Source organism: Melanotaenia boesemani, chromosome 14, assembly GCF_017639745.1.
Source record: "Melanotaenia boesemani isolate fMelBoe1 chromosome 14, fMelBoe1.pri, whole genome shotgun sequence".
In the NCBI taxonomy this organism is placed as follows: Eukaryota; Metazoa; Chordata; class Actinopteri; order Atheriniformes; family Melanotaeniidae; genus Melanotaenia; species Melanotaenia boesemani.
Window position 1 is genome coordinate 14,151,805 of NC_055695.1, and position 13,190 is coordinate 14,164,994.

The following is a 13,190-nucleotide window of genomic DNA, read 5'->3' on the forward strand; positions in this document are numbered from 1 at the left end:
AGGCGGCTGAGTGGGCAGAAACTGTGATTTGGATTCTTCGTCTTCACGTGTAGAAATGTGTCACATGGCAAATGACTGGAAGAGGAGTGGGCAGAATAGTGATGGAAAGATAGAGGGCATGCAAATTATTAAACTAAGTAAAATCAAAACTGGCAAGCTGGTGAAAAATGTCACTATATGTGAAGAGTTGAGACATATGTCAGACATCATCAGCATCTGACTCTTTTTGCTGACTGAGCCACTGAGGTTGCCTTTCAACGTCATCTAAAGTTGCTTGTTCAGAACATTTTTATTCCTTACACAAACTGCTGAGTTAAAGTAGATGTTTAGTGAGAAATTCCACAAAGCAGTATTTAGTGACGCTCCTGGAGCAGCTTACATTTCCACTCAGTCTCTTCAATTTCACAGGCAGCTACAGGTCTTAAACCAGTAATATTTTTCTTTGAAGTTTTTGTGCTAAAACCTCTCAAAAATAGCAAACCTTCCTCCCTTAGTCTTTTATTCTGCTTTTCTTTCTGAGTCACCACACCTCAACTGAACAAAGCAGGGACATTCACCTTGTCTGCCATGGCAGATCTTGACAGATGCCTTAATAATTTATGCCCCCCCTCCTCAGCTCCAACGTGCAGCAGGTAACCCACGTTACCAGTCACACTGCTGTGAGCCTCAGAGGTCCCTGCAAACAATACTGACCACTGCAACATCATTTTAACGCTCTTATTGGAAAAGAAAGAAAGAGCCAGTATTCATACAAATACATAATAAAACACAGTGTATCCCTACTAAATCACACAGGACACAGATACAAATTACATAAAGGAAATTCAATTTCAGCATTTAATGCACTCCAAAGGTTTTAAAGAAAAATGTGCTGCAAGCCAGAATAATCGGCAAGCGTGTCAAAGGGAGATACAAAGACAATGAAAAAATATCTTTCTACAACATCTGAAAGCTGAAACTTCAATTAGTCTGACCCTCATCAAGATTAAAACATCCTCATGAACCTACCTTAATGTGTCCAATCAGAAAGTTAAATTCCAGTCCAAGATTAGAGAAACCAAGGAAGCAACCTTACTTTACATATATAGCAGCAGCTTTGCTTTACTAGATACTTATAAAACAAGTTTAGTGTTTGATCATCTAAATTAGAATAAATACTCAAAATCATTAGCAGGGTAACAATAAAAACTCAAACAAGCCACATACAGACTCAAAGAAACAAAAACAAAGATACAACACTACAAATAAGAGGCCATTTCAAATATGCACTACACCTGATGAGATCCCAAAACTCTTAAAGCAAGAGATAACTTTAAACCCTTATTGCCCTCATAAAATAGAGTATTTGGAAATGCAAACCCTAACAAAGCTTAAATAACTTCTGAATTAACATAAAAGGGAAATGAAAACCAGCAAGAGTCTACAAACAGACTGCAGGCATACTGTGTCTTAATTGTGTCTCAATTGCTATTCACTGAAGCAATAATGCCTCCTAAAGAGATTTTGCCTCAAAACAACAAGGGTGCCCCACTGTCACTCACTAAGCAGCCTGCAAAGTCATCTCGTCTCTAACACAAGCAAGATGAAGAAGAGCTGCAAAAATCCTGGCACTGCAGATCCTGTGCTGTGATAAAGGCTCCCGTGTAGGGAACACAAACACACACAGGGGACAGGAGGCCTTGAGGTCAGGATGTGCTGTTTAATTGTCGGTTTAAATCTACAGTTTTGTTTAACGTGTGTGGGAGATGTAAATAAACGGGGCTTTCTTTCTTTTCTTTTTCTAGTTAGTGGTTTATTGTACCATCTTCCAGGTTACAAAAATTTGTAGTGCCATGCCTTTTAAATTAAATATCCACAATGAAAATAATTACTATCTACAGTTCGGCTAAGTGGGAGACAAACTAATTGCTAAGCTACTTGAATAATAATGCAAGTTTCTTACCATTTGCAGAGGCCTCTTTCGAAGGTCCCTCTCGGTGACTAGTCGCTCCTGGTCAGTGACATAGAGACCACGCTGTGCCAGCGCTTGGATGACGGCATCGTGACCCAGCAGTGTTTTGGTAGTGTCACTCTTCAGAATGAGGCTACCAGCCCTGCAGTAGAGGTCTGCAGAGAGCAGGAGGCTGGCCACAGGAGGCTTCAGGTGCTCCTGATCATACTGGTCTGTGTAGAAGGGGTCCCTCAGGTCTGCAGGGATGCTATCTGCGTAATGGAAGGGAGAAAATGTGATTTTTAAGTAACAAGCTCTACTGTGCTTTGCAGGAATAGCGTGGCACCAATTTACTTGATTTACTGCATTAAGTAGCATGTTTACATTCCACCATCTGAGCACTCCCATCACCACTAACAAAATCCCAACTCACAGGAGGGAACATGCTTAATTACCTTGCAATAGAAAGTAATTACAAAATCTGATGGAAAAATAGCATAAAAGCATGGGAAAAACATGGACAATGCAAATAATTACTGCCCTTTTCTTACCAAGATCAAACCGGTAACCTAAAGGAAAACATGAAGGAAAATCTTATACAGAAAAAAACAAACTAATTTGGACTGTTTTACACACACAAAGTAAAAAGAGTATTGTTTCCCTTTGACAGAACTACCTCTTTTTATCATCATGGTTTGACAATATCTTGACATAGATATGTGTGGATAGACCTCAGTGTTGCTATAGCAACTGTTGGAGGAGTGGAACCCAATCGATTCATCTAGTCTATCTCTTCCAGCTCCCTGGGAACACCCTTCTCGCTGTTGGCTTCTACAAAGAAAGAGGCTACATGGAGGTGTGCAACTAAAACAGTTTTTTAGGTTTTTTTTTTTGGGTTTTTTTTGGGTGGGGGGGCTTTTGTCTTGTATTTATTTATTTTATTTTTTGCATGGGGATGCATTTTTAAGTCTAAAGACAAAAGAGGTGTTTTTCACAGGCAGGCCAAGTCCTTTTTCTACATTACATGAAACAATAACACTGGTTTTAAATTAGCCGCTGTGTAAAAACATTCAAATACATTTTCACACATTCAAAGCTCATTTTTGACTCAGCCTCAGGAGAACAGATCTTAATTTTGTGTGTGTGTATGTGTACAGACATAAACTCAGCATCTGATGAACCCACACTCATGTTTCTGCTCTCAAATGTTGCTGCCCATCTTCCAACACATGCTCACACACACACACAGAAAAGTCAATAAATCGGCCTTATTTGCCTGAGCATTACCAGTAAGGTCATCTAGAAAGGAACTCTTTGTCAATATTGAACAGAAATGCAGACAGCAGTCTTTATAAAGGATATATGCTTACTTTTAATTCTGTATTGGAACAAAAAACTGAAACAAATCTTCCCTCTAGTCCTCTTGTTTCATCCTCCACATGGAAGCCAGATTCACTCATTCAAACAATATACACAAACTGTAGTGCAGTTGTTTTTCATCTTTAAATATTTAAGTAAATTTTAGTACTTGAATTTTCACTCGTGCCAGGAAGCCCATGCTGCTTTGCATCACATTCACACCATTCCATTCATCTACTATTGTTCTGCATAACAGCACAATGACTAGTCTGTCGTTTAATGTTTTAGGTGACGGTATCTACAAATTTGTCTTCTACTAAGAACGTGCAAAGAATAAGATGTAATTGCTTTCCCTCTCTGCTCTTAAATTGTGTTAAACCATGCAGCCTCAGGTTACAATGAATCTTGTCACATGTGTAACAGTTTCTCACATTTTGTGGCAAAATCTGCTTTGTTGCATCTTGCATGCATAAGGCCACATATCCTAATGCACTCCTGCATTATTGTATTGATGCTAGATACATGTGAAGTATTCAGAGCAGCGTGGGATGAGATCTGGAGATGAGCCTGCTCAGTCTCTCTCTCTTTCTTCCCTTCCTCCTGCTCCCTTTGGAGGGCTGTATTTTTGGAATCAGCCCATTTCATTCAGTCCTGATTGAAAATATGCAGGAGATCTTCAAGGCATCTCATGTTTGCTAGGCTATTACAAAGCAGCAGCAGGGAAGGATTAAACAGACTGAGCTGTGTGTGTTGTTGTTTTTTTAAAAGCTGTTATGGAGAATATTTAGCAGAGTGTATCAATAACTAAAATAAAAGGGGATCCAAATGAATAATTGAATAAATGGGAAAGAAGAGAGCATGGAGAAATAATGTATTTCTTAAATCTGATGCTTGATTTTACAATCCATTTGGAACAATGGTACAAAACAAACAAAAAACATGATTGTTTGTTAATTTGTGAAAACAGCAGATTTGAAAACTGACTCCCATGATCAGAAAAAAAAGGGTGCGATTGCAGTGCTGTTTTGCCATCTACTCTTAAATGATACAGCTGTTTGCCAATGGGCCCAACAACCCTCTAAAATACACCCCCACCTCTGGGGAAACACCGCCTTTGATTAAGTGATTCTGTTTTGAAGGGATAGCTCAGATCATCTCAGCTGTGGCTACAATTACCAGATTAAATCTATTTGAGGAGACCAATTCAATTTAGCAAGATACTGAATGACATGACATTTTGTTTTCAGTTTTGTTGGAGATTTGGTTACGATCATCAGTATATAGTATAGGCAATTTCCCTTCATGTCTTTGCACTGACAGCCAATCTCCCTCATTCAAATCAATATGCTTAATACTAAACACTGAAATATCTACTGACTCACTTAAAAACGAAGCGCATTATAAAAGAAATAGCATCTGATATTTCTAAAAGGTACAGTTGATTTTTTATCTTGTGACTGTTTACAAATCAGTTTCAATTATCCCATTTTAGACTTCTAACAAATGCACTCTTTGTGTGCTGTATGCTGAGAAATAAGTCCCACGTGTGATGGCTCTCTTTCTAATTTTTACTTGTATGCAGAAACCTGAAGGTCACATCATTAGAAACAAGTGGTACCAGAATCTCAGGATACCTACATCTCATTTGTGATGTCTCGTAAATGAACACTTTTCATAAGTTGTGAAACAGCATGAATGTAAGATGACTTACAGAAGGCAACAAAAATACTATTAATGAATCTTCACATCTGTAAATGAGTGATATTGTTTTAAGGGTCTTGGTTAGTCTGTTATGGGAATTAAATTATGTTATGACCTATTAAAATTCACCATGGTCATATTTATCTAACGTAGCATATTTGGCTCTGGAGTAACACACTGATATATTGATGAACATAAACCACCTTCATGTTGTATGTCGGTACAGAATTGCACCTACCTGTTCCGTATGCTTTGGACACCAACCATGTAAGGCTGCAACATATTTTGGCTCGAGAGAAGTCATAGTGCTCAAAAGACTTTATCGCTGGAGCAACAAAGGTCTTCTTCGCATCCCTCACGTCCTGAACTTCACCCATATTTTTCCCTGTATTGTACAGTTAAACCCTAGAGACACAACGCGAAAGCATCCCACTACTGGAATTTATAGAAAACAATAAATGGCTGTAAGCTGAAGAGATGAAATGTCTTTCCGAATATTATTCGCGGCTTCTTTCAGTCATAAAATGCCAGGCTGGTCACGTTTTGCTCTTTTTTAAGTCTCGTTGGCGCAATGGGTCGCTAGTCTTGCTGTTATTCATCCATACTGTACCCTACCAGTTGAAATGGACTCCGTCGGTCCAAGCCAGGTTTCCGAGCATTTCAAAGGAAAAAAAAATCACAAACCGGAGAAATCAGCAAAGTTTCCATCATTTCTATAGTCTGGATGCATAAGGCTTTTCTTTTTCATAGCCACACAGTATTGTAAAAATAACCCGTGTGTTTTACATTCTCCCTCAGTTCAGTGTGGTGGAGCATTGAGATGCGGTTGTCCTGCCGCACTGAGGCTCTCCAGCCCTTGCTCCTTTGTTAAGCAGTGCGCATGTGCATGGAGTGCCTTCACACTCTGTCGGAAATATTGGCTCTTGTTTGTTTTTTGATTTAACGCTTCATCGGCTTATTATTATACAAGTTGCATAATGTTTCCATACATATTGAAGTAATTGTTGATACACATCTTTATTATTATTATTATTGTTAATAACAACAACAACAACAATAATAATAATAGTAGTAGTAGTATCATTATAATGTTCACTTTTCTTCATCATGACATTTTGGGATGTCACGTTCTTGGGTGTTGAGATTGCTGGATTGTTAGGTTCATTATCTTAAGGATTCCTACATTTCTTTAAGTATCGTGAACACAGCATAACAATACAATCTACACACATCAAAGACTTTTTAAGGTTATTTGGTGTAAAGGACAACTTTTGTTATTTGTTATATATAGTCTATAGAAAGACATTACATTATAGCGTACTTATTTGGTAGTTTAGTTTCACTGTTACGACTGTGAACATTTGAATGTGACATTAAAAAAAGAGTACAGCACACTCGCGAGGAAACAACACCAAAGAACATAAAAAATTAAATAAAAAATAAATAAATAAAAACGTGTTCGATTAGACAATTTACTGTAGGTTTCTGCTCTGATAAATTACGGTAAGTGTTGCAGTCTGTTGCTTACGTCGGAGATTTAAAGTCGAGTTCTTGCTTGGGGCCCAATGCACAATGTAAATATATACCTTAGATAGAATTTTTTTTATTCGCAATGCTAAAAAGGGTCAATATATAATTTACACAACATTAGAAAAACAAGCATTGATTAAGAAAACTACACTTCCCTGCGTGTAGCGTCTTGTGACGTAATCACTGTGCGTCGGTGGTTAGAAGTGTTGGAAGATTTGACTCGAAGCGGTATGTGTAATATTGTCGTTTTATATTGCACGTTTACCTAAGATATTTCCAAGTATTTATGAGTCAGACCTTGTCAGACTACATGTATAGTTATTTGTGCGAAATTCAGAAAATACGGAAGCTTGAGACTTGTTCGCAGAATGAGTTATTTTTGGCTTAGTAAAACAGTTCAATTGTAAAATAATGCTAATCTCATTGTCTTTTAAGTTATTTCTTAAACTTTACACAATTATGTTACTCAATTAACACATCTCAATTACCTCTGTTTTTAGTGTTTGCACTGCAGTTTAATTTCAAAATGTTTATGCCACGAGCCCTGAAAATAAAGAGACCTGGCCAGGGACCTGGTCAAGTTTTGAATAAGAAAAGCAGGACTGTTGAAGAGGAGAGTGACCAAAGTAGTTCAGGTACACCTGTGCAAAAAGAGGAATCGCGCGAAGACAAGGAGCCACAGAATGAAACGATACAAGCAGATGGACACTCACCTTTGACAGAGAGTGTGGTATGTGAACATGGACGTATGACTTCCTCAGATGATGAGGAAGAAGAGGAACCAGTCAAATCTTTCAAAAAGAACCAGAGGTGGCCTGAGCCAGGAGAGCCTGTCTGTGTGATGTGTGGCCGTTATGGAGAGTACATATGTGATTCCACTGACAATGATGTTTGCAGTCTTGAGTGCAAAGCAAACCATTTAGTACAAATGGGAATCGGGACTGGAGTAGAAGTGTTTCATGGCAAGGACATACACACTGATGAGAGAACTCCTCAACCTTCTGCAGTTAGGACTGATGGAATAGGTGCAGGTGAAGCATGCTATTCCTACAAGGAAGACCCATTCATATCAGGCTTGACAGAGGAGCAGGTGGAGCGAATTAAACAAGAGCTGGGCATTGAAACCCAAGGAAAGGATGTCAGGAGACCCATTATTGAATTTGAACATTGTGGCTTCCCTTCTACATTAAATGGCAACCTGAAAAAGGCTGGTTATGAGGCACCTACACCAGTCCAGATGCAGATGGTGCCGATTGGCCTCACAGGTCGAGATGTGATTGCCAGTGCAGACACAGGATCTGGGAAGACTGTAGCCTTCCTCCTACCAGTGGTAGTGAGGACACTGGAGGTACAGTAATACAGCTAAAAATATTAATTAATTCCAGTTGAAATGTTTATTAAACAGCATGCTAAAAAGAAAAAACTTCAAAAGCTTACATATTAATGGCTCCCTAGACAGATTGTTCATCTTTTTCACTGAAATGTGGTAGCAGAACCTTTTGACCCAAAGGCTGCCTTTAAACGTGTCCTGTGGCACTGTCAAAGCTTCATTTTTGACCTGTCTGCTTTAGGTTTCTTTCTCTCTTGTATCCATTCAGGCCCTCATAAATTTGTAAGTGTTCTGTCAGCATTTTGAATTTGTCTCAAAAGATTTTCAGTTTAATTTTTGTCAAATCTCTTTGCTGACTAGATTAATTGATTCAGATTTTAAAAGGTTTTCTGGACAACTTAAGTGTCCACTAAGACGTTATTTGTCAATCTTTAACTCTTTAAATGTGAAGATGCTATTAAGAAAAATAGTCTGAATCCACTCTGGCCTACTTGGCATGCAGATACTACATAATCCCTAACATAAGGAATTAAAGGAATTATCCTGAGTTGGGGCAGCTGTAGCTCAGGAGGAAGGGCAGTCATCTGCAGTTGAGGATCGATTCCAGGCTTCCCATGACTACATGCCAAAGTGTCCTTGGGCAAGACACTGAACCCCACATTGATGTGTTTATCGGGGTATGAATGCATGTGATAGGAGAAAGCATTTAGTATGTTACAATAGAAGTGCTTTGATTGGTCAATGTATGACTAGAAAAGTGCTATATAAGCACAGTCCATTTCTCAAACCTTCTTTTTTATTATAATTTATAGTCTTTACCCATATGTTCATTTAAGAAAAAAAATCTTTAAGATTTTATCCTTTCTTTCATACATAAAATACCTCTAGTAACAGAACCAGCAAAAATCCTCACGATAGAAGCACCACCGTTTTAATATGAATTTAATTAGGAAGGCCTTCTCCTTACACGGAACATTATAAAGATGGAGGAGCTGCCCTTTGGGTGAAAATGACTTCTTTCTAGAGAAGAAAAAAGTATTAAATCAAATAAAGAAATGTGTTCTCAAGGACGGCAATTTCATTACACAATGAAGAAGAAAAAAAGTAATGACCACGAAATCTGTAACATCACTTCTGTTTTCAGAAACCAGCTTATAGTGTGTCCAGCCCTGTGGCTCTGATCCTGACCCCCACCAGAGAGCTTGCCATTCAGATAGAGAGACAGGCCAAAGAGCTGGTGATGGGGCTCCCCAACATGAGAACTGCACTGCTGGTGGGTGGCATGCCACTTCCCCCACAACTCCACCGCCTCAAAAGCAGCATCAAAGTACAGTACCTGTTTTTCCCCCTCTTTAAGTCAAAGCGCTCTCTTGTACATTTTTTATTGCAGTTTTTCTGCATCGTGTTGTTCTTAATCTCCCTTAGATTGTCATAGCTACACCTGGGAGACTCATTGACATCCTGAAGCAGAAAGCACTGCAGCTGGGCAGCGTAAAGGTTGTTGTGGTTGATGAGGTATTACAAAGCATCCACCCATGAAGCATTTCTGAAAATTTTAACTTCATTTGTGGTGATAAAGTGGTATTTGTGAAATAATTTCACTTTGGCTTAAATTTGACATTGTGAGAATAGTAACTTGAGTTTTTCTCTCATTGATAATATACCTTAAAATATGTTTTAATATTAAGAGTTCTAATTAAACAAAACTGTTGTTAAAAAAAAAAAACATAAAAGTCCATACATGTTTCCAGTGTAGTTTTCATTTAAAGAAATAATGAAATAGACAAACTCCTGCAACAGAAATCTTGTGTATCCTCTAGGTTGACACCATGCTGAAAATGGGCTTTCAGCAGCAGGTGTTGGAGGTTCTGGAGCAAGTACCCAAGGAACACCAGACTCTGTTGGCATCAGCCACTATCCCAGCAGGGACAGAAGAGCTGGCTGCTCGGTTCGTCCACGAGCCTGTTCGCATTGCTATTGGCGAGAGGAACCAGCCCTGTGCCAACGTTAGACAGATCCTGCTGTGGGTAGAGGAACCCTCCAAGAAGAAGAAGCTGTTTGAAATTCTCAATGTAAGACATAGTTTTAACTTTAATTTTGGGAGGTGCAGAGAAAAAAAAACATTTGGTTTTAGTCTGTAAAGGGCGATTTTGGGTGGAGTATCACTGTAAGTTCACTTCCACTGCTGAAATATGCTTTCTTTAAATAGTCAGTTTTTCTTAGTTTCTGTTCAGTGTCCAAATATTTAATGTCTGGAAACCAAAAAAAAAAAAAAGTAGAGGCAAAGACAAAAAGTTGTATGTCAAACTTTGTTAGTTTATTTATTGCTCCAGCTTGACGTGCTCTGGTATCAGCTTGCTATTGTTTTAACTACCATTTGGAGGTTGGAGTTCCTCCAGTGACTGGTCTCGCCACAGCACCATATTTAGACAGTCATTACTGTAGCTGTGGCCCCTATCTGGAGGAAATGGGTGGTCCCAGAGCCATGGCTCCACTAAAGGAATCCCAACAATGGCTCTCACCATTTAAACAAGGAAAAACAAGGAAAGCCTGCTTGAGTTAACCCTGTGAAAAGGTAGGAATAGATTAGTTTAAGTAACAAGAGGCTGTCCTGTTAAACAAGGGTTACAGAGCAAGTTTTAACTTTTAAAAGTTTGTATTTAAGCCAAGCAAAGGACAGCTCCTTTAATTTAGCACAGAGAGTAAAATTATTCCCTGGATGGAGAAAACTGGGTGATAAAAACAAAAATATTTAGCTTGATTTGTAGCAGGAACTATAGACTAAAACTGGAGATAATCCTATCACTTCACCTACTCTGCTCTGCATGGGTAAAAAAAACTTAAGAACATATATTTGTGATGTAAAATTGTTTCTGACTTTTCACAGCAGGAATAAAGGTAATTTCATTTGGAAATGTTGACTTGATTATTTAAATAAACTGTTAAGCTTTGGCTGCTGCTGACAGCTGTTATAGTTCCAGCAAGTGCAGCCAAACAGATGGCTGTGATTTATACTTTTAATGATATAAGATGCTTTTTACTGAAAATTTAGTGTTGCTGACTGATGACTACTGAAAACCCCTGAAAGGTTTTGACCTTTTTAGGTTTTTTCGTTAAGTTCGGAAGTCAGCCTCTGCATGATGACAAACATAATTAAATACATACTTACAGTTACTTTGATATCTGCATGAGAAAAAGAAAAAAAATACCACCTTGCTTCTGTTCTTATTGTTGACTCCAGGATAGCAAACTGTACCAGCCTCCAGTGGTGGTGTTTGTAGACTGTAAACTTGGTGCCGATCTGTTGTGCGAGGCGGTTGCCAAGGTGACGGGCCTCACCACCGTGGCAATCCACTCTGACAAGAACCAGTGGGAACGTAACCGCATCCTCAGGGTGAGTCTAGTGGCAGACAGAACATGCACATGCGAATGAATAACAGTCCTCCCGTGTTTTCTGGCCAAGAGTGTTGCTCCTGAGTTAATTGCAGCTTGCAAACCACAAAAACTCACAGTTCTGACTCAGCTTAGTGGTTGTCTGAATGAGATGATAGTATTACATTAATATAGAGGGATCAATAATTCTCATGTGTTATATTTATTCTTCAGATCTGACTATAAAACTAGAGAACGATTTGCTGTGAGATGACACCAGAAGCATAGGCCACTAGTTCTCAGACTATAGCTCGCGGGGTTGGAAGGAGCTGTCGTCCATGGGCCATCTAGCAGAATGATGGTGCTGTTGTACTAATTATGTCTGCATACAGAGCATATTTTGCTAATAATTCACACAGACAGATTCAGGAGGTCAAAACAACCAGCCTTGCTGTTTAGACTGTTAATAAAAGGAACAAGAAAGTAGACAATCTGGATTATTTTTGGGCCATGACGGTTGAGTAAATTAATCCAAATCAACGCTATTAAAAGTTTTTTCTATATACTATAGGGAGTTATTAAAATAAACTGTATATTGACTAACCCAATTAGATGAAAATATACCAGATGTCTCCTCATTGTATGCACATTTTGGCTGTATTTAATATTTCTTCTATCTTGGGAAGCTTTTGAATCTCATCTTTCACAATAATAGGTATCACAGGTTAACAGAATAAAAGAAGAGAAAATCATTACATTTTGTGGTAATATTTTTAAAAGCTTGCTTTATAAATTATCCACTTTTAACAGTCCAACATATTTTATTGTGTTTCTTCAGGGTCTTCTGGATGGAGACTTTGAAGTGGTAATCAGTACAGGTGTGCTAGGCAGAGGACTGGACCTTGTCAACGTCAGACTGGTGGTGAACTTTGACATGCCAAACACAATGGATGAGTACGTTCACCAGGTTAGTCAAGCAATACTACAGAACACATCATGCAGAAATAAATAAAAAAAATTCTGTAATGCTTTTGATTTTTTGAGAAGGATAAAGAGCAAATTGTTTTTCATCTTTTTTTTTTTTTAATCTTTATTTCTTTCCATTCAGGTGGGCAGAGCAGGCAGGCTGGGACACAGAGGTACAGCCATTACTTTTCTCAACAACAACAACAAACGGCTGTTCCTGCAAGTGGTGAACCGGGTCAAACCCACTGGGTCCATTCTGCCCCCTCAGCTCCTAAACTCTCCCCACCTTCACGAACAGCAGAGGAGGGAGAGACAGAAGGCCAAAATGGGACCTGATGACACACTCGTTACAAAGAACAACCTCCTAGACATTATTAAGAAACATGACCGACACAAAAAGTAGCTGCAGTGGGGCAGTCTATTCATTGAGTAAATGTTAAATGTTTTGTTTGTATATTGTTTTACTGTTTTGATAAAAAAAAAAGATACATTGTGACATTTTGTGCAATTGCTGTCATTCAATTCAAATAAAGTCATTTGAATTGAATTGGAAGACAATGTATTTGAATACATGATACATAATCCTCTAAGTCACAAACTTGTGTAAAGCAAGTGAATACATCCAACCTTTATGAGACAAGGGATCACATATATTTAATTAATAAGCTTGTTGTGTTTGTACTAGTGTCTCCATAACGACTATCTTTAGAAATTTTGTAAACTTACTTAGAAAGGCCAAAGAAAGTCTGTTTGTAATTTAAACGATGATGTAATTTTCTTAACGGCAGAACGCTATTTTTAGAAGGGAAGATATGAATCAGGCAATTTTTCCACCGTTTTCACTTCAGTTTATCCTGAGCCTGCAAGAGATGTGTAATTACCTCATCGATAGTGCCACCTAGCGTCCAATTGGTATGCTTGCATGTCTGTACAAAGATATGACGCAACTGTTTGGAAGAATTTAGCCAATCAGCGGCCACTGACGGAGACGATTTGAAATTG

General features: G+C 38.5%; 2 protein-coding genes across 15 annotated transcripts in view; one reads left to right on the forward strand and one right to left on the reverse strand.

Moving 5' to 3' along the window:
• The window catches only part of camsap2a (calmodulin regulated spectrin-associated protein family, member 2a), a 38,419-nt gene extending 32,585 nt beyond the window's left edge, over nt 1-5,834 (reverse strand). For all 13 annotated transcript variants that reach the window (XM_042006126.1, XM_042006124.1, XM_042006121.1 and 10 more), the window contains exons 1-2: nt 5,229-5,834; nt 1,943-2,202 (exon numbers count right to left, since the gene is read on the reverse strand). In XM_042006126.1, the coding sequence (XP_041862060.1) occupies nt 1,943-2,202; nt 5,229-5,367 (399 nt within the window). In that variant the 5' untranslated portion in view covers nt 5,368-5,834. The remainder of the gene's footprint in view (nt 1-1,942; nt 2,203-5,228) is intronic.
• An 867-nt stretch (nt 5,835-6,701) lies between these two features.
• ddx59 (DEAD (Asp-Glu-Ala-Asp) box polypeptide 59) lies at nt 6,702-12,720 on the forward strand. Of its 2 annotated transcripts, XM_042007328.1 has the most exons (8): nt 6,702-6,748; nt 7,021-7,868; nt 8,995-9,177; nt 9,276-9,365; nt 9,671-9,922; nt 11,092-11,244; nt 12,061-12,189; nt 12,331-12,720. In XM_042007328.1, exons 2-8 carry the CDS (start codon nt 7,047-7,049, stop codon nt 12,589-12,591), a joined length of 1,890 nt encoding a protein of 629 aa, XP_041863262.1. In that variant the 5' UTR covers nt 6,702-6,748; nt 7,021-7,046; the 3' UTR covers nt 12,592-12,720. The 2 variants fall into 2 exon arrangements, with proteins under 2 accessions (XP_041863262.1, XP_041863263.1); XM_042007329.1 differs by lacking the exon at nt 6,702-6,748 and having other exon boundaries at nt 6,767-7,868; nt 9,276-9,347.
• Nucleotides 12,721-13,190: the final 470 nt, after the last annotated feature.

Bases quoted from the DNA above. Each gene is read 5' to 3' on its own strand.
- ddx59 (XM_042007328.1), top strand. From the start codon at position 7,047: ATGTTTATGCCACGAGCCCTGAAAATAAAGAGACCTGGCCAGGGACCT. The intron at 7,869-8,994 runs GTACAGTAATAC...TTCTGTTTTCAG, and splicing joins TGGTAGTGAGGACACTGGAG to AAACCAGCTTATAGTGTGTC. The intron at 12,190-12,330 runs GTTAGTCAAGCA...CTTTCCATTCAG, and splicing joins TGGATGAGTACGTTCACCAG to GTGGGCAGAGCAGGCAGGCT.